Source organism: Rhinolophus sinicus, chromosome 1 (assembly GCF_057876585.1).
Source record: "Rhinolophus sinicus isolate RSI-liver-muscle chromosome 1, RSI-T2T, whole genome shotgun sequence".
NCBI lineage: Eukaryota > Metazoa > Chordata > Mammalia > Chiroptera > Rhinolophidae > Rhinolophus > Rhinolophus sinicus.
The window spans coordinates 184,902,099-184,926,857 of NC_142501.1; the positions used below are offsets into that span (position 1 = coordinate 184,902,099).

General features: G+C 40.8%; 1 protein-coding gene and 1 long non-coding RNA gene across 3 annotated transcripts in view; one reads left to right on the plus strand and one right to left on the minus strand.

The window, feature by feature from the left end:
- The first annotated feature begins 104 nt into the window (after positions 1-104).
- On the plus strand, positions 105-23,200 carry CYP2U1 (cytochrome P450 family 2 subfamily U member 1). The gene is made up of 5 exons (XM_019741913.3): positions 105-598; positions 16,149-16,784; positions 18,619-18,780; positions 19,973-20,140; positions 20,896-23,200. The coding sequence occupies exons 1-5, from the start codon at positions 112-114 to the stop codon at positions 21,072-21,074; spliced, it is 1,632 nt and encodes a 543-aa protein (XP_019597472.1). The 5' UTR covers positions 105-111; the 3' UTR covers positions 21,075-23,200.
- LOC148759310 (uncharacterized) overlaps positions 481-24,759 on the minus strand; it is a 33,514-nt gene continuing 9,235 nt past the window's right edge. The window contains exons 3-4 of one of the 2 annotated variants that reach the window (XR_016019006.1): positions 852-970; positions 481-622 (exon numbers count right to left, since the gene is read on the minus strand). This is a non-coding gene — a long non-coding RNA (uncharacterized LOC148759310). Of the gene's footprint in view, positions 623-851; positions 971-16,751; positions 16,892-24,759 lie in introns of those variants that run through there. The other variant, XR_016019005.1, reaches the window with a different exon arrangement.

Genomic DNA, 24,759 nt, shown 5'->3' on the forward strand with positions numbered 1-24,759 from the left:
GCCCCAGGCTCCGCGTTCAGGCCTCAGGCCGCAGCCCTGCGCCTCCCTCTGCGCGCACTCCCCCCGGGACAGCGGGAAGAACGGGAGACTTAGGTTGTTGTCGCACAGACCATGGCCTCTGCGCCGCCCCAGGCCCCCGCCGAGGGCTTGCCCTGGCCTCTGAGTCTCCTGCCGGCGCCCCTAGGGCTGCTGCGGCTGGACCCCACCGGCGGCGCGCTGCTGCTGCTCGGCCTGGCCGCGCTGCTCGGCTGGAGATGGCTCTGGCGATGCCGGGCGCTGGGCATCCCCCCTGGGCCCACGCCCTGGCCGGTGGTGGGCAACTTCGGCTTCGTGCTGCTGCCGCCCTTCCTCCGCGGGAGGAGCTGGGTGCACCGGCAGGCGAGGGAAGCAGGCATGGAGCCCTCCAGCATGGGCGCGCATGTGTTACTGGCCGAGCTGGCCCGCGTGTACGGCAACATCTACAGCTTCTACATCGGCCAGCACCTGGTGGTGGTCCTCAACGACTTCCACAGCGTGCGCGAGGCGCTGGTGCAGCAGGCCGAGGTCTTCAGCGACCGCCCGCGGGTGCCGCTCATCTCCCTCGTGACCAAGGAGAAGGGTAAGCTGGGTTCGGCCCGGCACCCTGAGGGTCGAGGGCCGTGTGAACGCGCGAAGCTGCGGGGCCTGTGCCCCTTCCAGCTCCCCTGCCCCCCCCCTCCCGCCCGCCGCCACCGCCGCCGCCTCACGCCTGCATCCGCGCCGAAGTGGGTGGCGCCGGCGGCGCCTCCCTTACCCGGTGCCTTTAAGATGCCACCGAGCCCTAGTGGATCACTGACTCGTTCGTATTCTGACATCAGAAGTAAGAAACTCACCGGAAAGTTGGGGAAGAGTAATGAGAGGGGGACAGGGTGACAACAGGGTGTGAAGCCGGGCTGGAGCTCTCCTTCCGAGAACGAAGCCTCACTCTTCAGGCGGTGTCACCGGGGAGAAACTTGGCCCATGTTAGAAAGAGAGAGGGATATTCTTTTCACCTTCTGAGTTTTGCGTGCAAGAGTTTAAGAAGATATTTATTTTCCCATAAGACAGGAAGTCCAGGAAACACTTTAGGAGCCTACTGGCAAACTTAATACGCTGGGTTTGTAGCCTCTGTGACTCCTGCCAATGGGAGTCTAAGGGGGGCAATTTTCAGGGTTAGGAAAAAAATGTTATTTGTTGCAGCAAAATATTCCATGTATTCTTCTCCAGACGTCAGCCATTTCTTTCTTTATTTCCCTTTATCAGTCTTCCCCTCCCTTTGTCTTATTGGCTGGCATAGGTCCCTGACTTTTTGTGTGTATTAAGTCACTCTTGTGCATCAGCCAAGTGTTAAACGTTTCCCTCAGGGAGCTTTTTAGTTTTTTTCTCACTGCCTCGCCACATAATTTATGCTCCCTTGTTAGAACCAGTTTCATTGCATGAGTATTTTTCCTTCAGTGTACTTACCAAAACTGAAGCTACATAATTTTGTAATCTAGGGCCAGGATGTGGGTCTTCACCACTAGATTGACTTGGGGGCCGGAGTAATTCCTTGTCCTGCCTGGCACATGGTACATTCTCAGTAAGTATTTATTAGGTAAATGAACTGCTACTCCCGGCCCCTGGAATGTGGCATAAAGAGATCCAGGCCTTTTAGAATCTGATTAAGCCAGAGTTTTACATCAGGATTTTAAGTGAGTAGTAATGACGATCATAATAAAGGTACCACTGAACAACTGTTACAATTCAGACCTCACCCTCTCCATGCCTTCACGCATGCTGCTGCTTCTACTTGCAATTCTCTTCCAGTCTCATGGCTGCCTGGAAACTACTGCCTGCTTTTCTTTGCTCTCTCTTTTTGAAAATTGTGAGAAATACATGTAACAAAATTTATCATCCTAATTACCTTAAAGTGTACAGTTCAGTCGCATTAGGTTACTTACAGTGTTGTGAACCCATACATACCATCATCTCCAGAACTCTTTTCATCTCGCAATACTGGAACTTCGTGTGCTTTCCACAAACATTAAAAACCCCGGTTCTCTCTTTTTCCAGTTCTAAGAATCCACCATTTTTTGTCTCTATGAATTTGTGAATCACATAATATTTGTCCTTTTGTGACTGACATATCTCACCTAGCGTAATGTTTTAAGGTTCACCATGTTGCAGCATGTGTGAGAATTGCTTTCCTTTTTAAGACAATAATATTCCATTGTGTGCATAGACTACAGTTTGTGTATCCATCCCTCCCCTGATGGATACCTGGGTGCTTTCTCTGTTTGGCTCTTATGAAGAACGCTGCTATGAAAATGGTACATATACAAATATCTGTTAAAACACAACAAAAGTGGTAAAAGATTTTTGCCAAGTGTTAATTTTCCTCTAATACAATTCCTATAAATCAAAAAGTAAAAGTTCAAACTAGTATAAAATAATATTTAATGTCAATTGTAAGTGAAAAAAAAGTAAAAGTTCAACAACCCAATAGGTAAATGAGGTCAACAGATACGAATAGGTAAAAGATGGTGATTAACCCCATTTAATGCAAATAAAATCCATAGTTGAGATTTCATTTTCCAGCAGTCATATTTTAATATAGGTTTTTGTTTTGTTTTGTTTTTAATTGGGGAACAGTGTGTTTTTCCAGGACCCATTAGCTCCAAATCAAGTCGTCGTTTTCAATCTAGTTATGGAGGCCGCAGCTCACTGGCCTATGTGGGAATTGAACCACAGTGACCTTGGTGTTATGCGCACTGTGCTCTAACCACTGAGCAAACCAGCCGCACATTCAAATAGGTTTTGATAACAGTTATTACAGGAATGAAGGAACAGGCATTCATTTGTTCAGAGTAAATTGGTATAACCTTTAAGGAGGGCGATCTAGTTTTTAAACTTAAAAATGCACATACAATGGCTAAGCAATTCCAATGCAATCAAGAATATTTTGCAACATGTGGAAATTATATGAAGTTCCTGTTTTAATGTTTATTAGAACACAGCCATGCTCATTTACAAACCAATTGTCCCTGACTGCTTTTGCACTACAATTGTAGAGTGTTCCTCACAGAGATTATATGGTCCACAAGCCTAAAATATTAACCCTCTTCAGAAAATGTGCCTGACTCCTGCTGTAGAGCAGCACTATATAATAAAAATTTCTGTAATGACAGAAATGTTCTCCAAGCTGTCCACCAGCCAAATGTAGATACTAAGACTGAGAAAGAAAGAGTAGCTTACGGCTATGGGACAGTAGACAGCATAGCTCTAGAAAATGAGGTGTTCATTTTAAATGACACATATACTTTTACATGTATGGTGCAATATGTACATAAATTTTTTTTAATGCTTTGAATAGCAGAAAATAGGAAAATACCAAAATGTCCATTGGAAGCACATTGGTTAAATAAATTTTGTACCATCCAAGTAATGGAATACTAGACAGCCTTACTGGAAGCTATCCAAGAAAGTAAGTAAAATAAAAACGATGTATAACCATTTTGTTAAAGTAACACTTTGTTTAGTGTGTCACTACATAACTAACCACCTTAAAACTGAGTGGTTCAAACAAGTATTGTAGAACACTGTGGTTGATTGGGTTCAGCTAGTGCCTGTGTTCCACCTGCGCCTGGCTGGGGCTACAGCCATCTGGGGCCTTCACTTTGCCTGGCAGTTGGCACTGGCTGTCACCTGGGAGCTCAGCTGGAGCTGTTGATGGAAGCACCATGGTTCTTTTTTTTTTTCCCACTTCTTGCGCCTGCCTCCCCGCCCCCCACACACTCTGATTCAAGCTGTTGTTTCTCAGTCCAGTTGTGTAGGACACAGCTCCCTGGCCAGTTGTTGGTGAGCCGCTCACAACAGCTCTCGCCGGCTGTCGGCCGCTCACAATGGCAGCTGGCCGCGCGTGGCAGCACACGGTAGCCCACGGCAGCACTCAGCAGCCCATGCCATGGTTCTTTTAATGTAGCCTTTTCATATTGGCATTTTCACAGCATGGCAACTGGGTTCCAAGTGGATGAAGGCACGTCTTAAAAGTCACTTCTACATTCTATTGGTCAAAGCCAGTTACAGGTCCCTTCCAGATGCATGTAGGGGGGAAATTGATTCTACTATTCCATGAGAATGGACAAGAATTTGTGGCCATCTTTAATTTACCATAAGTGTGCACATGCGTGCGTGTGCATGAGCAAATGCACACACACACACACACACACACATTTATATATTTATAGAAAACCCTTAGAATACACAAGAAATGGTTGATACCAGTTGCCTTTTACATAAGGGAATAGAGGTTGGGGAAAACTTCTTTGCTTGTGTTCTTTGAATTTTATTACATGTAGTACTATCGAAAACCTCGTTTTTAAGCCTTCTTTTCCCTATGCCACTGCTAAAAGAGCCACTGTTGAACCATTTTTCATTTTTAAATAGCCTGAAGTATAGAAATAACCTGGTTCCAGGGTTTTAAATCTGCTAAAAAATAGATGGTGGACTGCCAAGAGAGTCTGAGATCACAGTTCTGCTGCAGGCAGTACAGTAAAATGATCAAAATCTCCGGGTTTGGATTTAGAACTGGGTTCAGGTCTTGGCTTGTCACTATTTAGCTGCATGACCTTAGACAAACTTCTTAATCTCTTATATAAAACAGGAATAATGGTACTCAACCCTCAAAATTATGATAATTACAATGCATTATCAGCTGCTTGGTGATTGTGTGGTGTCAAAATATATGTCCCCAATCAATATATCTCCTCTTCTCAAAACTGCAGAAGTTCTTCATTATCAGTTCAAATCCAGACTATCTTGGTGTTCAGTCTTACATAATATACCAGTACCGAACTCGTTACTTAGACCTTCCAGAGTCTCAGCAGACATTCTTGCTTTATAGCCTCACTCTTTTTTGGGGGGAGGGGGGCGCAGGACTTTATTGGGGAACAGTGTGCACTTCCATGACTTTTTCCAAGTCAAGTTGTCCTTTCAATCTTAGTTGTGGAGGGCGCAGCTCAGCTCCAGGTCCAGTTGCCATTAGTTTCAGGGGGTGCAGCCCACCATCCCTTGTGGGAGTTGAGGAGTCGAACCGGCAACCTTGTGGCTGAGAGCCCTCCCTACAACCAACTGAGCCATCTGGCACTGGCCCATGTGGGAATCGAACCGGTCAGCATTAAGAGCACGGAGCTCTAACCGCCTGAGCCACCGGGCCGGCCCTGTAGCCTCACTCTTTACCATCCCTGAAGCACAGCTCATCCACTCCCAAGTAACGAAATGTGAATACAGCACGTGACGCATCTCTGCCCATGGCTAGGCCCACCGTGTGGCCAGACTCCTTATCCAGCCCCCTTCTCGGACCAGCATCCTCAGCCTCATGATTTGTCTTAACCACCTTTGTATCCTCACTTCTCTACAGTGTCTTTCATCAGATGGGCATGTGATGACTGCAGTCTTGCATTAACTTTGGTTTCCAATGTCTTTTTGCTGAGTAGCCACTAAGCAGATCCTCAATACTCAGTTGAAAATATACATACTTGTTCAAGTCCCTGATTTTAAATCTTCTGGGTATATACCCAGAAGTGGAATTCCTTGACCATATGGTAATTCTGTTTAATTTTTTCAGTAGCCACCATAATGGCTTTCCACGGTGGCTACACCATTTTACATTCCCATCAGCAACGACAAAGGTTCCAGTTTCTCTACATCCTCACCAACACTTGTTCTTTTCTGTTTTTTTTTTCATATTGGCTTAAATGTCACCTCTTTGAGAAAGTGTTCCCTGACATACTTGTCTACCCCCCACACACACACCCCAGGTAGAGCTGAGCTATCCTTCTCTCTATGGTTCCAGTTTCATTTTAACCTCCATCCCATCCCCTACCAGTCATTTGACCGCTTGTCAGTTCCCACTGTAGATATGTGCTCTGTATCCATGCACTTCTCTCCATCTCCATTTCAGCATCCTCATCCAAGCTACCATCATTTCTCATCTGATACTTCAGGAAAGGACTCTTAACTAGCCTGCTTGCTTCTCCTCCAATCTTTTATCCACACAGAAGCCAAAGGGATCTCTTAAAAAAAAAAAAAAAAAAATCATGTATCAAACCATGTCAATCCTTACTTGAAACCAGTTATCTCCAACTCCATACTTGACCTACTTACTGTGCCCGGAAGAATCTGGCCCCTGCCTGCCTTTCTGACTTTATCTCTTTCTCATCTCCTTTTACTTGTACATTTCAACCTGCTGCAGACACACTGAGCTGATTCCTGCCAAGCTTGTGGCTGCCTCAGGCTATGGGGCTTGTCATCTTGGGCCTAGAATCAGTTTTCACTTGACTGACTCCTTGTCATCTCTCAGGCCAGTTGTTGCCTTTTAGTCCAGTTTTAGGCACTGCCATAGTTTATTACATTGTTGTTTTATTCATTAAACACTTTGAAAGTATTTAGCCTATTGCCACCTCCACCTACCCCTGGAATGGAAGCTCTGTGAGGACAAAGATTTTGTTCAGCTTGGTAAGTACTGTGTCCCAACTCATTGGCCCAGAGTAGGTAATGAAGAAATGAATGAATACATGTGCATGCGAGGATCTACTGATGCACTTACACATCATATTGTAATTTGTGTTGCGTGTCTGTCTTTTTCTGTAGATTTTTAAAGGTAGGAATTAGGTTTTCTTCTCTGTGTTCCTTCCTGGTGGATATTTAGTTTGGTCAAGAATCTGTCTAAAGCAGTTTCTAAGTATTAATTGTATCACAGCTTATTTAGCAGATCCCTCTTTATTTAAGAAAGGATTGGGAGCCTGGGGTAACTTGGTGCTTCAGTATCTCAACTAAAGCATTTGTTCCCTTAAGAGAGACAGTTGGGATTTTTTAGGCAATGTGGTGGATATGTGTGTTGGGTGAATGTGCTGTGAAAGAATTCAGAAAAACTTCCGTAGCTGGTGAAGGTGATTGACAGGAAAAGATAGAGGAAGAACCTTATGTTACAAAGCAAATGCTTGCGCACTTGACTTGGAACAGAGAACAAATCATCTGAATAGGAAAATTTAGATAGAGGGGTTGTTTTTTAATGGAACATTTTCAAGAGTGAAGAATAAGGGGATAATGTGAGTTTATGTCAAGATGCCCATCAAAGGATGAAGGAGCAGATGAGTTCCGAGTAAACTTCACAGGTCACACAATGGATCGTGCGGTCAACCTGAGGAAGAGAGTTCACTGGCGCTGAAGGCTGAGCTGCTCCGCTGAACAAGACTTGAGGGAAGCACAGGCCACCTCTGGCTAAAGGTTTCCAGTGGCAAAATTGTAAAATGTAAAATTGTCCAGAAACAAGATGTGTAGACTATTAGAGAAAAGAAATGACATTAGGGAATTAGAGGCCAATAACTTTATTAAATATTTATCACAAGATATTTTTAAATAATTTGCTGCTGAAGACTAGCAGAGAAGGGAAAGATTCATAAACAGTGATGTGTGTAGAGAGGCTGGAAATAGCTGACTTAACACATTGCCAAAAGTCTAGAATGTGAGGTGGTTATTTATTGTATTTGAGTTTTTCAAAATATCATACTTAGATTGCTGTTCTTTTTAAGCCCATAAAAACTGCAATAAACTAAATAGGCCATTAGATGTTCAACATTAGCTATACCTATCACACTCATTAATTCATGTGATTCTAGAACTTCCTGAGCAGGACGAGAAAATAAAGTTACAAAGTCAAACCCAAGGCTACCAAAGGAATCTTTGCTTTAAATGTGGCCTATTTCTTCTAAAAGATTTGTGCACATCTATTTTTTATTGTAAAATATTTCAAATATAAAGTTCAGAGAGCAGTATAAACTCATTTATCCACCACTCAGATTTGCTTCAAAATCATAAACAATATAGCTTTATTTAGTACATATTTTAAAAACTTACATGTGTCATATATTTAAAGTATATTCTACTTCTAGCTTTTGTTACTTGAGTATCTATTTCCCTGTTGATAGAAATCACATCATTTCTAATTTTGAGAGATTGCTAGAGACTTGGAGCAAGAGTCCAAGCAAATTACAAAGCCATAAAAATGGAAGGCAAAAGAAAATTTTGAAGAAATTTGAAAGTACAGGCTAGATCAGTCTGCACTGACTACCTTGAAGGGGAACAATATGCAAAATGAAGTTAGGAAGTGAAGGTAGAAATGAAAGTTCATCTGGGGAATTTGACAACAAATGAGAAAACAAGATAACCAGACCTTGTGGTAAATGCTGTAAAATAGGTGTTTAATATAGTTATGTACTCGTATCAAGAGGGTCTGAATTCCCACTAAGAGGAAAACTTCTAGGACCCTTTGGAAGGAAAGGGCAAATATAATCAGTGGATAGTACTTTCTTTGCTTCAGGAATGAGAAAACATATATGATCAATGTAGGATTGCATCACATTTATTGTATTTTACGTTTTTTTATTATAGTAATATATGTTTATTATTATAAAACATAAAACAATGGAAAGGAAAAAGATAATTCTTTTCAGTTCTTTTCAGAAATCATCTGTGATCAGTACTATTTTGAGATAGCCATTATTGACATTTTTATGTCACCTTTGTCTCAGTCTGTTTGGGCTGATGTTACAAAGTACCACAGTCTGTGTGGCTTATAAACAACAGAAACATTTCTCATGATTCTGGATGCTGGGAAATCCAAGATCAAGGCTCCGGCAGATTTGGTGTCTGGTGAGGACCCACTTCCTGGTTCACAGACAGCTGCCTGTAACCGCATGTGGGAGATCTGTGAGGCCTCTTGTATAAGGGCACTAGTCCTGTTCAGAAGGGCTCCTCTCTCGTGACCTAATCACCTCCCACAGGCCGCACCTTCATCAGCATATTGGGCATTAGGATTTAACATGAATTTTGGAAGGACACAATCATTCAACCTATGGCAACCTTCTAGGATTTTTTTTCTGTATGTACATATATTTTTTAAAATGTATTTGCTTCCTTAAAATGGAATCATATTCTTCACACTCTTTAAAATTGTTTCTATAGGGTGGCCGGATGGCTCAGTTGGTTAGCGTGCGAGCTCTCAACCACAAGGTTGTCGGTTCAATTCCCTCTGTGGGATGGTGGGCTGCGCCCCCTGCAACTAAGGTTGAAAATGGTGACTGGACTTGGAGCTGAGCTGCGCCCTCCACAACTAGATTGAAGGACAGGGACTGATGGGAGGACTGGAAAAACACACTGTTCCCTGATATGCCCCCCAAACAAAATTTTTTTGTTTTAAAAAAATCATGTAAAGTATCATGAATATATTTCCATATTATTAAATATTCTCCAAAGGTCTTAAGAGCTGTACAGTATTCTTTTGTGAAAATATTGTCAATTTAACCTATCCTTCATTTGACTTGAAGTGGATTTTTGTTTTAATTGTCTAGCATGTATACCTCTGACAAGAGCACCCCTTTCTTCTGAGGAATTCTTTGTACCCACCATTCTTTTGCACCTATTAACTGTGGCTGGGACGAAAGATGGCACATTTTACAAGAACTCTTCTCCCTGGCCACAGTGATTTGTTTAGTGTTAGACCTCTGATCAAAGGGGGATTGATCAGATTATCTCACCACTTTGTAACACTGGTTAGTCGGTGGACGGGGCACAGAACTCAAGAATTCGTAACCACAGCTCTATCCTCACATAGTTTTGGGTTAAGAATTTATAGTTGTGGTATAGTTTGGGAACTTCAAGCCATAAAATAAACTTAAGATGGCCAAAATTGGTATTATGGGATACCTGACTGAAGCATTTGAATCCTTCCCCAGCATTTTTCAGGTTGGACCCGGTAAATAGAGGGCTTTTCTCTCTGGTGGTGAAAATGGGAGAATAGGCATCTCAAAACAGCTCCTGATTCTTGTGAAAGCTGGTCTGCAGTAGGGAAGAAGTCAGTCAGGCAGAAAGAAGTTAAAAATAGTTACACGAAGGCGTTCTGTGGCATTTAGTGTTCCCTGAGGTAGTGACACCTGACCCTTCCTGTTTTTTGGTTCCATAGCCTAGTTGGCCTTTTTGTTAAAGTAGAATGAGGGTATATTTTGGTCATTCCCAACCAAAATAGTCCTGATGTTTTTCTTTGGAGCTGTTTTTGTTTTCCGTGTCATTATCCTCCTTGAGATGAAGTCTTTGCATATATTCATGAATGCCATTGCTTTTCAGGGCTAAGAATGGAGAACATACCACCGACTGCAGGATATACCTGAACCTCTTCCAATCATTTCTAAGACCATCAGCCATTCTGGCTCCATGTCATGGGTGTTTTGTGAAGTTTGAACAGTCCCAAGGCGGTTAATTCTGTCCATGTCTCTCATCCCTGGCGTCCCCAGGCACCATCTCTTTGGTCGTCTTTTCTGTCTTGCCCTTCACTCCTATCAGCGCATCATCCAAGACCTTAATGCTTAAATATTAGCCTCTTCTGAGAAGGTTCCCTCCACTTTCTTGCTTTAACCTAAACCTGATTTCCCCCGAAGATCATTTAGCCCCTCTTGAAACGCCCTCTTTGGTCTCACTGAAGTTATTGTTCTAAGAGACGCTGTCATGTGCATCCTCGTTTATACATGAAGTATCAGCTCAGATGTCCTCTCTCCTGAGAAGCACCACCTCCCCTCAGCTGCCATGATGTTCCTTCCTCTGTCTACACAGCAACTTCAATATGCCCCCAACATACAACATCCAGTATAATACATCCTAGCAATGCAACTTCAGTACAACCCAACATACAACATTCAATATTCAACGTCAGTACAATCCAACATAGAACAGTGTGTTAGGGTTGTCGGTTTACCCAGTTCTTCACAAGACTAAGCATCATGAAAACAAGGACTGTATCTGAAACCTACGTGCCCTTAGTATCTGGCACACAGGAGACACTAAATAAGTGTGTCTTATTAGTGTCAATTGGGAAAATTGATAGAAAAAGGGGATTTTGCTAGATAAAATATTTCTAAAATACAAATGTGTAGTTTCAAAGATGGTGCATAGATGATACAGACCGAGGACCTAACAAAGGAAAAATATCGTTCCTTGAGTAATTGGACAAAACAGAGATGTCATGTCAGAGACGTCATGTGATATCTTAAATAATGAGATGGTAGTTCAAATTGGTGTCAAACCCTGATGTTAGAGTCAGAGACCATATCTTTCCAAGAAAAGAAAAGGAGGCCCAACAATACTTAGCCTCTGAATGCTGAATGCAGCAAAAAACTTGGCCTCTGGTTAAAAAAGAGGAAGAGTGAGTAAGCTGTGGTTGCCTAGGAAATAGTTTATGGAGCTTGATTAAACAAAGGGAGAGTTCTGTTTTCGGGAATAGTTGAAACATTTCCATTCCATATTTGTCTTGCTCGTCACACGAGAGGGACTTTTAGCAGAAACACTACTTCCACCTGTGGTGAAATGCATCTACAGCTCTGCACCCCAACATGCGAAGACAAAAAGTGGACACGGGATTGCCAAATGACTTCATAGGGTGGAAGACGACCACCTTTAAGTGTCTACAGAGGAGGCTACTAGTGGGGTGTGAGATAACTTACCCTGTAGAACCCCCAAAGGCTTAGGATCTAGAGGTACAGGGGTGAGCTAGTGGGTTGAAAACAGCGATGGTTTCACATGCATATAAAATATAGTGAGAGCAGTTTTTTTTAATCACCACCCCCATTCCTGCAGAAATAGAAAGTAGCTGCTCTGGAAAACCTTGGGTTTTAGTGACCTCTTGGCCAGCCAGCGATGCAGAGTTGGGGGAGCAGGGGCAGAGAGATATGGCCTTGTACCAAGCAAGATGAAAAGTTGCCTCTAGAGAAAGAGAGGACTTGTACAGAGTTTCACTTTGAGTGAATTAGATAGACAAGACACAACAACAACTGGCCGCCAGCAAAAGAAAACAAGGACATTTGCCTGTCTCGGCCCTCCCCCTGGCAGAGAAGATGCTCTCCCCCACTGCTCATCTCTGTTGCAACTACTCGGCCATCTTAGTGCAAAAGCAGCTGTAGACTCTATGGAAGTGAATTACAGTGGCTCATTAACTGGCTGTGTTCTAGTTCAATTTTATTTATAGACCCTGAAATTTGAATTTCATATGATTTTCACATAGTACAAAATATTCTTTTTATTTTTTTCCAACCATGTAAAAATATAGAAGTCTTAGTTTTCTGGCAATACAAAAAGAGGCTGCAGGCTGGATTTCGCCTATGGTCTGTAGTTTGCTGACCACTACACTAAACTTTAAGTAAGCTTGTTAAAAATTTAAGGGTGAGCTTTCACCCTGTTTCTCTCAATGCAAAAGAAGGCAAGAGGGGCGGGCAGGTGGCTCAGTTGGCTAGAGCGCGAGCTGTGAACAACAGGGTTGCCAGTTCGATTCCCACATGGGCCAGTGAGCTGCACCCTCCACAACTAGATTGAAGGACGACTTGGAGCCGATGGACCCTGGAGAAACACACTGTTCCCCAATATTCCCCAATAAAATTTATAAAAAAAGAATTAGGCTGATAAATTTAACATTGCATCATATTCTTAGGAAAAAAAGGCAAGAAAGGAAGGGGAAAAAAGAACAGATGCAGCCAAATAGAAAGTTCAAAATAATATATTAGAAATAAATTAGTACTTATATTAAATGTAAGTGGACTTATCTTACTGGCTAAAAGATTACCAGAATGGATTTTTAATTCAAATATATGTTGTTTTAAAAGAGATATACCCTCCCCCTAAAAAAGAGCCATATCCCAAACATAAGGGTACATTCAAGTTCAAAGTAAAAGAAAGGAAAAGGTTATACTAAGAAAATACTTAAAAAAGAAAAGCTCTTGTATTTTTGACAAAATATACTTTAAGTCTTCGTTGTTAAGAATAAGGAGGGCATTGCAGGATGATAAAAGGAGGTTTGTTGGTTGTTGTTGTATAGCAAGGAAGACATGATAAGTCTGGACTTGAATGTACCTAACAATTGTTATAATGACGAGCGGGGAAAAGAAAGAGGAACACACGCTAGAGAGCAGCTAATTAATTTATTTAGCAATATGCAACAGCAAAAGACAAAGGCAATTAAAACAATGTGCTAATGACAGAAAGTAAAAGTGGTTAAGACTAAACTATATACATTGATAACAATGTCATGTCAAAGGAGTATACATATATATAAGTTTAAGAGATTCCCCATATATGTTTATTACTGATCAAAAATCACTTGGCTAAATACACAAGTAACATCAATAAGGAGTATCCAAAAGTAAATAAATTTTACAGGATAGCAACTATTACAGTAGATGCCAAAAGCTCACCAAACTGTGGGGAAACAACAGTGGAAAGGTCAGGAATCAAAACCTTGCCAGGTCCACAGCTGGATAACTGAGGCGTCTCCTGATGCTGCAAGCTGCATACAAGTTTCCAAAATGCTAACAAGTTCCCAAAAATACTGCTGCTGTTGCCATTGTTGTTGTTGTTGCTGGAAGTTAGGGCGACTCTTGATGCTGCAAGCTGCATATAAGGTTCTGAAATGCTAACAAGTTCTCAAAAAGGCTAACCGTGGGGAATAACACTGGAAAGGTTGGGAACCAGCCAGACTTTACCAGGTCGGTGGCTGGAAGTCAGGGCATCTCCTGATGTTGGTAAGCTGCATGTTGTATGCAAGTTTTCAAAATGTCAGAATGATGAAGAATCACCAATGACAAATAACGAAAATTACACTGTCAACAGAGGTCTGTCATATATTTTTTCAGATGTACCCTAGAGCCAAGCTCCTTGTTTCTGCCTCCCCCTCAGGGAATGGCCAGTTCCAGGAGGGTTCCGCAGTTACTTTGACAAAAAAATTGCTTATCCGCCTGAAGGGCCAGTTTATTTAGACAAACAATACCTACTGTTCTCGCCTGGGACCATTGGCCTAAGGCCTTCCAAAGCCTGGCAACTTGCCTGTCATGTAATTCTGCTATAACTTAGTTACTTCTCTACCTCATCTGCTGATGCGGGCAAAAGAGACAAAAAAAACTCATCACCACATATATCCCCTGCTGGGAATGAGACAGAGGAGAATTTTCTTAACCCTAAGCTAACCATCACCTCTCATGCAGTCTCTCAGGTGAGGGAACAAAAAGCTGACTAAAAGCTATTACCTCACATGCAGTTTCTCATGTGAGGGAAAAAAAGCTAACAGACAAAAGCTAACATCAGCCAATGAAGGCAAATTTTCCTAACATCTTTCCCACAGTTGTCTAGTATGTATGTACCTAACAACACAGATACATAGACATAAATATCTATATCGCTATGATATCTATCTACATACAGCAAAACCTACAGAATGGCAAAAAGAAAGTGACAAATGCATCGTTATAGTAAGTACTTTAATGTAAGTATTTGCATAGTTGATATATCAGGCAGATAAAAATTTGGTAAGGATACAGAAGGTGTGAGTGCAACAGTTATGAAGCTTTCTCTGTTGGACAAATAGAGCACCCTATATCCAACAATTGCTTGGGTAAATATTCTTCTTCACTTTACTTAGAAATTTGATTAAAATTGATCACATACCAGGCTAAAAAGCTTATCAGTGTCAAAAATCAGTATGAAACAAATAGAGGTGGGTGGCAAAAGAAAATCATAATAGAAAAAAAATTAAACTAATGAAAATACATGCAAACTGTACTTGTGGACCACTGCTAAAGAGGCAACTGTAGAGCCTTAACTCACTAGGATAAAGGTCTGAAAATTAACGAGTTAGAAGACCAACTTTATCCAAAAAAAGAACAAAAGAATAAACTCAAAGGAAAAATGAGGGACTTGTAATTATAATTTTACACAAATTCTTCTAGAGAGAAAGAATATACTCTGACTCATTTTAGGAGGCCAGTATATTCAAACAAGTACATTACGAGAAAGGAAATTTATAGGCCATTTTCATTTATGAATATGAAGTTTTTTAAAAACTTAACATATTAAAAAACCAAGTCCAATGTTTTTAAAAAAGCACAAAAATATAAGTGAAGTTGGATTTATTCTTGGATTGCAAGCAAGTCCAATTATCAAAGAAGACAATTTTCATAGTAATCTGTAAATTAAATCCAGTCAAAATCCCAAACGCGCTTTTTTAAAAATAGGATTTGACAAGATGATAAAAGTTTTATAAAAGAGTAAAGAGCTAAGAATAATCAAAAACAATTTTGAGAAAGAACAAGTTGTGGGAGGACTTCCCTATTAGATATTAAGATTTATTATCAGGTTTCCATATGTATTATTAAGTAACAATAATTACTTTTACTGTTCTATATCCCAGTGACTGACACACAGTAGGCATTCAGGAATATTTGTTAAGTGAACAAGGCATGTCCTTGAAAGTAGCAGTAAAGAAGTACATTAAAAATGGGGAAGGAGAACTGGCTGAAACAATGAAGCACACCCCATGGAAGACAGGATGAAATAGGTGACAAGAAACAAGGATTATCTGAGAACAATTCTGTTGCAGTTTTGTTGGGTTTGATGGTGGAATATGTATAACATAAGGGAGAATCAAATAAGATACAGTTGTGGACGACCTTGAGTTCAGATGTTTTTAAATTAATGCTGCTGCCAACAACAGTTTAGATTTACCTGCCAGTTATCTGATTCCAAACTTTGATGGCCAGTGTTCTAATCCAGTGGGGCTGTTGGTTTATTCGGCTCCTATTTAACAGGGTCCTCCTCCGTGCCCAGCAGTAGGCCAGAAGCTGAGATTTTAATGATGAGCACAGTCAGTTATGATCCCAGCCCTCATGTGCAATCTGCTATCCTGCTTACCCTTCCGTTCAGAATGTTTAGAATACGGGTCTCTGCAGCCTGAAATATTTTCTAAGCCTGGATTCACTCTCATGAAAATAAGATTTTGAAATTTATACCAACTCTAGAAATCGAAACTCATTGCTTTTTATTTCACCACGAGTTAGTGTCTATAATAATAAACTTTCTAACAAATTTTCCTAATCAAATCCTATAGGATTTTTGTTATTAGAAATATATACTATTTTGATAACTACATGTTGCTAATCATTCTTCTTGGCGGGTGATCTTTATCTGCACATGAATTTTGCACAAGTGACGTGAGAAGTAGAGAATATACTTCATGGTACGTCCCCGTTAGTGTGATCAGTCATTGCTCTCTCTCATCTTTTCTTCTTGGTGTTCTTTTGCAGGCGTTGTATTCGCACGTTATGGTCCAGTCTGGAGACAACAGAGGAAGTTCTCTCATTCAACTCTTCGTCATTTTGGCTTAGGGAAGCTTAGCTTGGAGCCCAAGGTTATCAAGGAGTTCAGATATGTGAAAGAGGAAATGCTAAAGCATGGGCAAGACCCCTTCAACCCCTTCCCCATCATCAACAACGCCATCTCCAACATCATCTGCTCCCTGTGCTTTGGCCAGCGCTTTGAGTACACCAATAATGAGTTTAAGAAAATGCTTCATTTTATGTCACGAGGGTTAGAAATCTGTCTGAACACCCAGCTCCAGCTGGTCAATATATGCTCCTGGCTTTATTACCTTCCCTTTGGACCATTTAAGGAATTAAGACAAATTGAAAAGGATATTACCGCTTTCCTTAGAAAAATCATCAAAGACCATCGAGAGTCTCTGGATGTTGAGAACCCTCAGGACTTTATCGACATGTACCTTCTCCAGGTGGAGGAAGAGAAGAAAAATAACAGCAATAGTAGTTTTAATGACGATTACTTGTTGTATCTCATTGGAGATCTCTTCATTGCCGGAACGGATACCACAACTAACTCTTTGCTTTGGTGCCTTCTGTATATGTCATTGAACCCTGGCATACAAGGTAGGTAATAGATATTTTCCTTTATTCATGGCAAAACCAGGTTATTTAACTTAGGATCAGCAACCTTAGTGATCCTGTGGCTCCTCGCACTAAGCAGTGTCTTCAGGCTGGAAAACAAAATGGAAATATCTGCATCTCATAAGGAGTTGGGATGGTGTTAAGAGTGATAATCCAAAGTTTTAGACATTGTCATACTTGCCCCTGCTTTAAATCTCAACAGGTCTGATTCTGTGTGGAATCTATGATGAAAAAAGAACTTTAGAGAAGAATAACAATTTAGAGCTGAAGAGAATCACATTGATCATCTGAACCCATTCATCTTGTTTTGAAAATGGAGAACAGAAGCCCAGAGAAGTTCTGTGACTTTCACAGAGTCACACAGCTAGTTCCGTCACATCAATGCCCATAGGCCGTGAATGTCAGTGGCAGTTCATAGTGGAAGAATACAGGGAGGACAGTGTATCGTCCCTGTAACAAATAACCACAAATTTAGTGACCTAAAACAACACAAATTTGTGATCTTCTAGTTCTGTGCATTAGAAGTTTGAAACATGTCTCATTGGGCTAAAATCAAGATGTTGGGGGTGTTGCATTCCTTCTTGGAGGCTCTAGAGGAGAATTCATTTCCAGCTTCCTTGGCTTACTGTCCTCTTCCTCCATCTTGGAAGCCAGAGATGTTGCCTCTCTCTGACCATTCTTCCATTGTCACATTTCCCTGTGATTCTAAATTCAACTGGGAAAAGTTCTCCAATTTTAAAACCCATGAAATTAGATTGGGCATAGCCAGAAAATCCAGGATAATCTCCCCATCTGAAGGTCCTTAATTTAATCACAGCTGTGAAGTCTCTTGCCAGCTAAGGTAGCCTCTTCACAGGGTTCAGGAGATTAGGTTGTGCACATGTTTGAGGGGCTATTTTTTGCCTACTAAAGATGGGACTGTGCTTACCTGTATTAGTTAATCTACTGCTGAGTAACACATTATCCCAAACTTCTGCAGCTTAAAACAACCACCATTTATTATCTCACATAGTTTCTGAGGATCAGGAATCCAGGAGTGGCTTAGCTCCTGGGAGAACTTTTCCCAGTTGAGTTTCGAGTCAGAGGGAAATGTGACTATAGAAGAATGGTCAGCGAGATGCAACATTTCTGGTTTCAGGTTTCTCATGAGGTTGTAGTCAAATCTGGCTGGGGCTGCAGTCATCAGTGAACTTAACTGGTACTGAAGGATCCACTTCCAAGATGGCTCATCCACGTGACTACTAGCTTCAGGCCTTAACACTTGGGCTGCTTGACTTGGCAGCTGCCTTCCCTCAAACGGAGTAACCTGAGAGAGTGAATGGTCAAGACAGGACACAGTGTCTTTTATAACCTAAGCTTAGAACTGACATGCCAACACTTCTCCCTTATTCTGTTGGTCACATAGACCAACTTGGTACAGAGTGGGAGGGGACTGTGTAAGAACGTGAAAACCAAGAGGCAGGGACAACTAAGGGCCATGTTGGGTTACCACACACTGTCACATATAAAAGCTTAGAGAGCCCATCCAGTGTTCATATGAGAGAATGATTCTGAGTGCTCCTGAGCAGAGTGCCTTCTCCTTTGCCTCTCTCTTCTGTCATCCTCCTTTAAAGTCATGGGGTGGTCCAGGGTCCCTGGGACTAGCTGCCTCGACTTGGAATATCTGACCAATGCTTCACTTCACTGAGGCTGAGTCAGGCCTGGCACTGCCAACTTGCCAGTTGTGTGTACAAGGTGATGGAAAGTATGCATAGGGCAGTCTCAACTCACTCCTGGCTTATCTTCTGGTTTATTCTTTCCTTCTTTTTTTGTACAGAAAAGGTTCACGAAGAAATTGAAAGGGTCATTGGTGCTGACCGAGCCCCTTCTCTCACCGACAAGGCCCAGATGCCCTTCACAGAAGCCACCATCATGGAGGTGCAGAGGCTGGCTATGGTGGTGCCACTCTCCATTCCTCATATGACCTCGGAGAAAACAGGCAAGTCTAAGGTCTTCCTCCTTTGAATGTCCTTGAGGGATCCTAGCTCCTCAGTTCAGAGGAGTTGAGGTGTGGGTGTGGTGACCATCGCCTAGCTCGATCCTTCTGATGGTTCACCATTGTGTCCTGGACAGTCAAATGTCCAGAGACTGCTTCAGCTAGTTGCCCATTACTTGTTGTATTGGCATTCCAGCGCAGACTGTTTTGTAAATAGCTCTCTCGCCTTCAGAGCACACATGCTTACAGTTGTCAAATGAATTTTGCCATTTACGGTAGCTGCATTGGCAAAAGAAACTCCAGAATTAATAGAGGCCCCTTTCTTCTTAGAGGTCCGAAGAGCTAGTCTAAATATGGATTTAAGGATTTTATTAATAACTGGGAATTATCCTAGTTCAATTTTTATAATATTGCAATTGAAACATAAATATTGAAGAATTAGAAGAGCCCATCTGATTCTAAAGACACTTGATTCAACCTCTTACCTACATTGAAATGTGTCCATTTGGTCATGTCTTTGACATATAAGCACTCAGACTCTGCAAACATCCCTCATAACAAGAAATTGACCTCCTCTGGAGACAGCCCAGGATGCAATGGGCTTAGATCTAGCTATGAGACAGCTGTAGTAGGCAATCTCTTAGAAATGACGCCAGATTATTTAAGTTTCTTTGGTGCCAATGAGATGCACTGTGTGTGCACTATCTTTTGGGCGTTGTTTAATGTGCTATGAATTTGTCAGCTAGTTAAGAGGCAGTGCTGACTTCCCTGTACCTCCCTTTACCTTAGCTTACCTTCCTCATCATATTATTGTATGGACATAAGACTCTGTAAAGCTCTATGTAAGTATAGGAATTTGTATTCTTTGGGAAAGGTTACCTGGAATGCCCTGTGATTTCTGTTTTAGTGTTTTCTCTTAATTGTAAGGTTTTTATGGTTTGATCTAATTCATTAGCTCAACATCCATCTGGCCAATTCCTGTGCCCCATCTCAGGCTGGGTCCTGGGGTGGTGTGGAGAAAAGGATGCTAGCAGATGAGGTCTTGGCCCCGACCTCAAGTACCGCAAGGTTTAGTCTCAGCAAATTAAGAAACTAGGTATGTAACTAGATGTTTTTCAGATAGCAATGTTTATAGAGAACTATTAGGAAAAGCATGCATGTTGAATGACACTGGCTTTGTTTGTTTGTTTTTTAGTGCTCCAAGGATACACTATTCCCAAAGACACAGTGATAGTAGCCAACTTGTGGTTAATGCACAGAGACCCAGCCATTTGGGAGAAACCTGATGATTTCTACCCTGAACGATTTCTGGATGATCAAGGACAACTTATTAAAAAAGAAACATTTATTCCTTTTGGAATAGGTCAGTTAAACTTTTATTTTCTTAATGGCATGATTAAAAATGAAGTAGAACCAAAACAATCTTTCATTATTTCACGACATTGTTTTTTAAATGTTTCTTTCTTGGTAAGCTAATATAAGAGATAAATAACTTAGCTAATGCATCTCCACTATGTTCATTTCAGATTTTAAAAACAAAATGCAGGCAGTTGGTTCTAAATCTTTAAATAGGACCAGAAATCTTCCTTTCTGATCTGCTCAGATGATTGTTTGAGTGAGTCCCAGGAAACTGATGGAATTAAGTTGGCTTTGTGCTGGGCTGGTGGGTGAGAGGAGGGGTTCTCTATTCTCAGCAGTCTGCCTTGTAGGTTCCTAGATGAGGACAGGTAGGATTCTTTCCATGAGAATAGGAATGCTCCAGAGAGTCTTACCTGATTTATTTTCTCCCGAATCTCCCAGGTAACAGTGCAGGAAAGAGATAAATAGGTAGATAATGAGGAGACAAGGTAGCTGCCACATTGGATCTGTCTATAGTTCCTGTCTAGAATGAGGATAGATTTTGTTATGAATTAGAGTTAAAATGTGAACTTGGTATGTAAAAACTCTGATCAGCATATATTGTGGGAGGTCATATGCCATATGTGGTAATTTTATTTTAAATCTCTATCTGCCTTTAAAATACTCAGTGTAGATATTTCATATAAATGTGTCTTTTTTGAGACAGGGCAAGGAATGATGGTATTATCATGCTTACTTTTTTTCTCATCTCATTTTTAGGGAAACGGGTGTGTATGGGAGAGCAGCTGGCAAAGATGGAATTATTCCTGATGTTTGTGAGCCTAATGCAGAGTTTCACATTCTCTTTACCTAAGGATTCAAAGAAGCCTATCATGACTGGAAGATATGGTCTAACTTTAGCCCCACATCCATTTAACATAATCATTTCAAAGAGATAAAGAGCATCTCTAAGGAGAGATGGTGAACAGAATGTAAATACATATCCTTCTAAATAGAATTTTCCTTCTACACTTGACAGCGGATCCAGCAACTCAGGTTAGCCTCAGATTAGCGAGATCCTAGAAAGAGGGTAGAGCATACAGCTTCATCTTGGAGGATTCCTCAGGGGGATGCTTCAGCCATCTTAGTAACGCGTATCTGATTTAAGGGATGGAACCGAAGTACTGGATTGGGAAGCAGGAGATCTGGATTTTATTCCCAAAGGCTTATACCAATGAGCATTTCTTCTCATCTCTCAGTGCCTTAGTCATTTCGTATGTAAAAAAAAAAACTTGGGTAACAAAACTTGGCCTTCTGTCTCTCAGCATTAATGAAGGTCAAATGCCTCCTATCTTTTCTGACATCACCAAAACACTGTTACGTTCTAGAGAACCAATTCAGGAGTAGAAGGAAGACCTACCTGTTTAAGACCTGTGACAACATCAAAGTGGTGTTCAGACTTGAATAATTCCTTTGTCAGGGAAGGGTGTGAGTTTAGGCTGTTAAGAGCTTTTCTTGGCACAGATCCCATGTCAGTTTGGCGTCGCTTGTTTTGTTAATCTTTTTATGATTTTAGTTTTTACTTTTGTAGACATGGAAGTGGACCCGGTCCAGTATGTTGAGAAACCTTGTTGTCTGAGTTTAAATGTCTACCTTCTATTTCTAGTATATAAAAAGTGAGCCTGGCTGAAAAAGTAGCTTCATGGTAGAATTCCTTTCTGCTGAGTTTACTTGCAAAGATGTAGCTCTCTACCTTTTGACTTGAGCCCTGAATAATAAGCCTGGGAATTTTGTACTGGGATTCATCAGGAAAGGATTCAGATTGGACTGAATGAACACTTCTTTCCTATTCTCCCTGCCACCAAGCCTAATATATCTCATCCTTGAATACTCTCAAAGACAAGAAGTCATTCTTATTAAGAGAACTAAATTGTTTCTTAATAAAGAAGGCCCCTCTAGAAGGGCAGTTCTCAAGAAAGGTAATGACCTCTTTCAGAGGGTGTTTGGAAATGTGTGGGTGCACAATGATGGGGGTGCTACTGGCCTTTTGCTGCCTTGAGGCCAGGATATTAAATGTCTGAGCAGTTCTATACAATGAAGAATTGTCCTGCCCAGTATGCCATTATTTCTCCCAGTGAGAACATGCTCAAAAGAATGACTGGCCTTTTCCATTATTCTCCCATAGTACCCCCTCTTTATATAGATGTACTCATTATAGTAATATGAACAACTTTGTTGTTTAGCCTTTCTTTCTGCTGGTATCATATTTAATGCTTGACTTGTAAGCTGACATAATTCTTACAGAGACTTGGATGCCATTTTGTAGCCGATGAAGCTGAGGCTTAGAACTGTTAAGGGACCGAGTTGAAAGATACCATTGTTCATTTCAAACCTCCTAGTCTTGGTGACTAGACAGTTCTTTCTAAATCACTTCTCGGTATTGACACCTCTTGATCCCATAGCAATCTATACCTCTGCACTTTCAATATGGCTAAATGAAATACAGGTTTATCTTTAGGTGCCTTGATAATTTTTGTTAATTAAAAAAACCAAAAACCTAATGAACTAAATGGCCAGGAACAAACTGAGTAAATGGAGAAGCTGTTGTATGGCTTTTAGACGAGATGACACATGTGTGGACTATACTGCACCTTGAGCAGGAAAGTTGGTTCTTGATCTGGAATTTCATATGCTTTTCAACTGCACTAATAACTTGGCAGTAGCAAGTTTATTATTCCTTTATTTTATACAATGCTTAATTTCAGCTTTCCTAACAAAAGTTTGTAGCTTTCTTGAGAAAAAAACTGTTCTGTGAGATTATGTTGAAATCAGATGTTTATTAAACTCTTAAATATAATGCCTCAAACTATAGTACTTTAAAAACATCTTTATATGGTAAGTCACTGAAAGGGCTGTTAATGCTTTCCTTGTCCATGCCAACATTTTACAATTTTATATTTTATGATTTGTTTCAAATGTAAAAATAATAGTATTTTGTATTGTTTAAGTCTGCCTAATATCTAATTTTTAATCCACATCTTTAGCATAATTTTTATGCTTATTAAACATTTTATTTTAACTCTAATAGTGTCATGTCTGATATTTTTGGTTCTTCTTTTATTTTAACTGCTAAACAAAATTCTGTTTTACCAGATGTCACGTTAGGAAATGGAAGAGGGGGTAGACTTCCAAAAAGACAGAGATGGCCACAGTATTATGCAAGAATTTAGACAGGTGGGTAATACTTCAAAATGTCCCCTCAGAGCAGTTACTCTCAGGACTGTATCACAGCCCAAGTTTCTTACTTGCCATGTTAAAGTCCAGCGTTATTTGAGGGAGGGATGAATCTATACAAGCTCTCGTATCAAAGTATATTTTAAAATTTTTTAAATTAACTTTTTAATTACAGTTGACCTACAATATTAGTTTCAGATGTACAACATAGTGATTAGACATTTATATACCTCACGATGTGATCACACCAATAAGTCTTGTACACATCTGACACCATACATAGTTACTACAATGTTATTAACTATATTCCCTGTGCTGTACTTTACATCCCTGTGACTTTTGATAACTGACAATTTGTACTCCTTAATCCCTTTCACATTTTTCACCCATCCCCCCAACACTCCTCTGGTCTGGTGACTATCAATTTGTTTTCTGTATCTATGAGTTTGTTTCTGTTTTATTTTGCTTTTTAGATTCCACATATAAATGAAATCATATGGTATTTGTCTTTCTCTGTCTGACTTAGCATAATACCCACTAGGTCCATCCATGTTGTCACAAATGGTAAGACTTCATTCTTTTTTATGGTTCAGTAATATTCCATTGTATATATGTATCACATCTTTTTTTATCCACTCATCTATTAATGGGCACTTAGGTTGCCTCCATGTCTTGGTGACTGATGACGGCCTCACAGTTGGGGTGGTAGTTCTGGCACACTTGCGAGGGCTGCCAGGGTGCCATGGCTGGCGGAGCAGCCGTGGAGACTGCAGGCGCTCCCAGGTGGACTAGGAGGGTGGCTGGGGGAAGGCAAGCTCCAGGGCCTACAGGTTTTAACATTTTCCGAGTGAGTGAATGATTTTCCTTGGTCTGGAATCATGACATATATTCTAGGAGCCATGGTTGCTGCCTATCAATCCATGTGAGATCATAATCTTCTAGATTGAACAACGGCTTAACCTACCGTGTTTCCCCGGTCTGAGTCTACTATATGGTCAAGAAAAATTGAAAGCAACACGCCAGATTTTTAAAGACCTACCTAAAATATCAAAGGTAGGAATCCTACCTCTGTTTCAAGCACCTAAGTTAAGTGGTATTGTTTTTAAATATTCATCTAAGCTATTCACTTATTTAAAAAATATGTTAAATGGTTACTACAAAAGCTCTGTTAAAAACTTTAGGATGAAGAATTTTGCCTAAATAAAAAGCTATGGTTGTAGTTCCTTCCCAGTACACTTAAAAAAAGAAAGAAAAAAGCGCCTAAGGAAGTTTCTTTTTTAAAAAAAATGCTACCACCATCAGTTTTTAAGCCCTCTGTAAATGGTGTATTAACAAAGCTCTTCGCTGCCCTATTGTGCAAGACAAAAGTCTTCCTATTACAAATTTTAAAGGCTCAAGTTAGACACTTTC

Bases quoted from the DNA above. Each gene is read 5' to 3' on its own strand.
- CYP2U1 (XM_019741913.3), top strand. From the start codon at position 112: ATGGCCTCTGCGCCGCCCCAGGCCCCCGCCGAGGGCTTGCCCTGGCCT. The intron at 16,785-18,618 runs GTAGGTAATAGA...TTTTTTGTACAG, and splicing joins ATTGAACCCTGGCATACAAG to AAAAGGTTCACGAAGAAATT. The intron at 18,781-19,972 runs GCAAGTCTAAGG...TTTGTTTTTTAG, and splicing joins TATGACCTCGGAGAAAACAG to TGCTCCAAGGATACACTATT.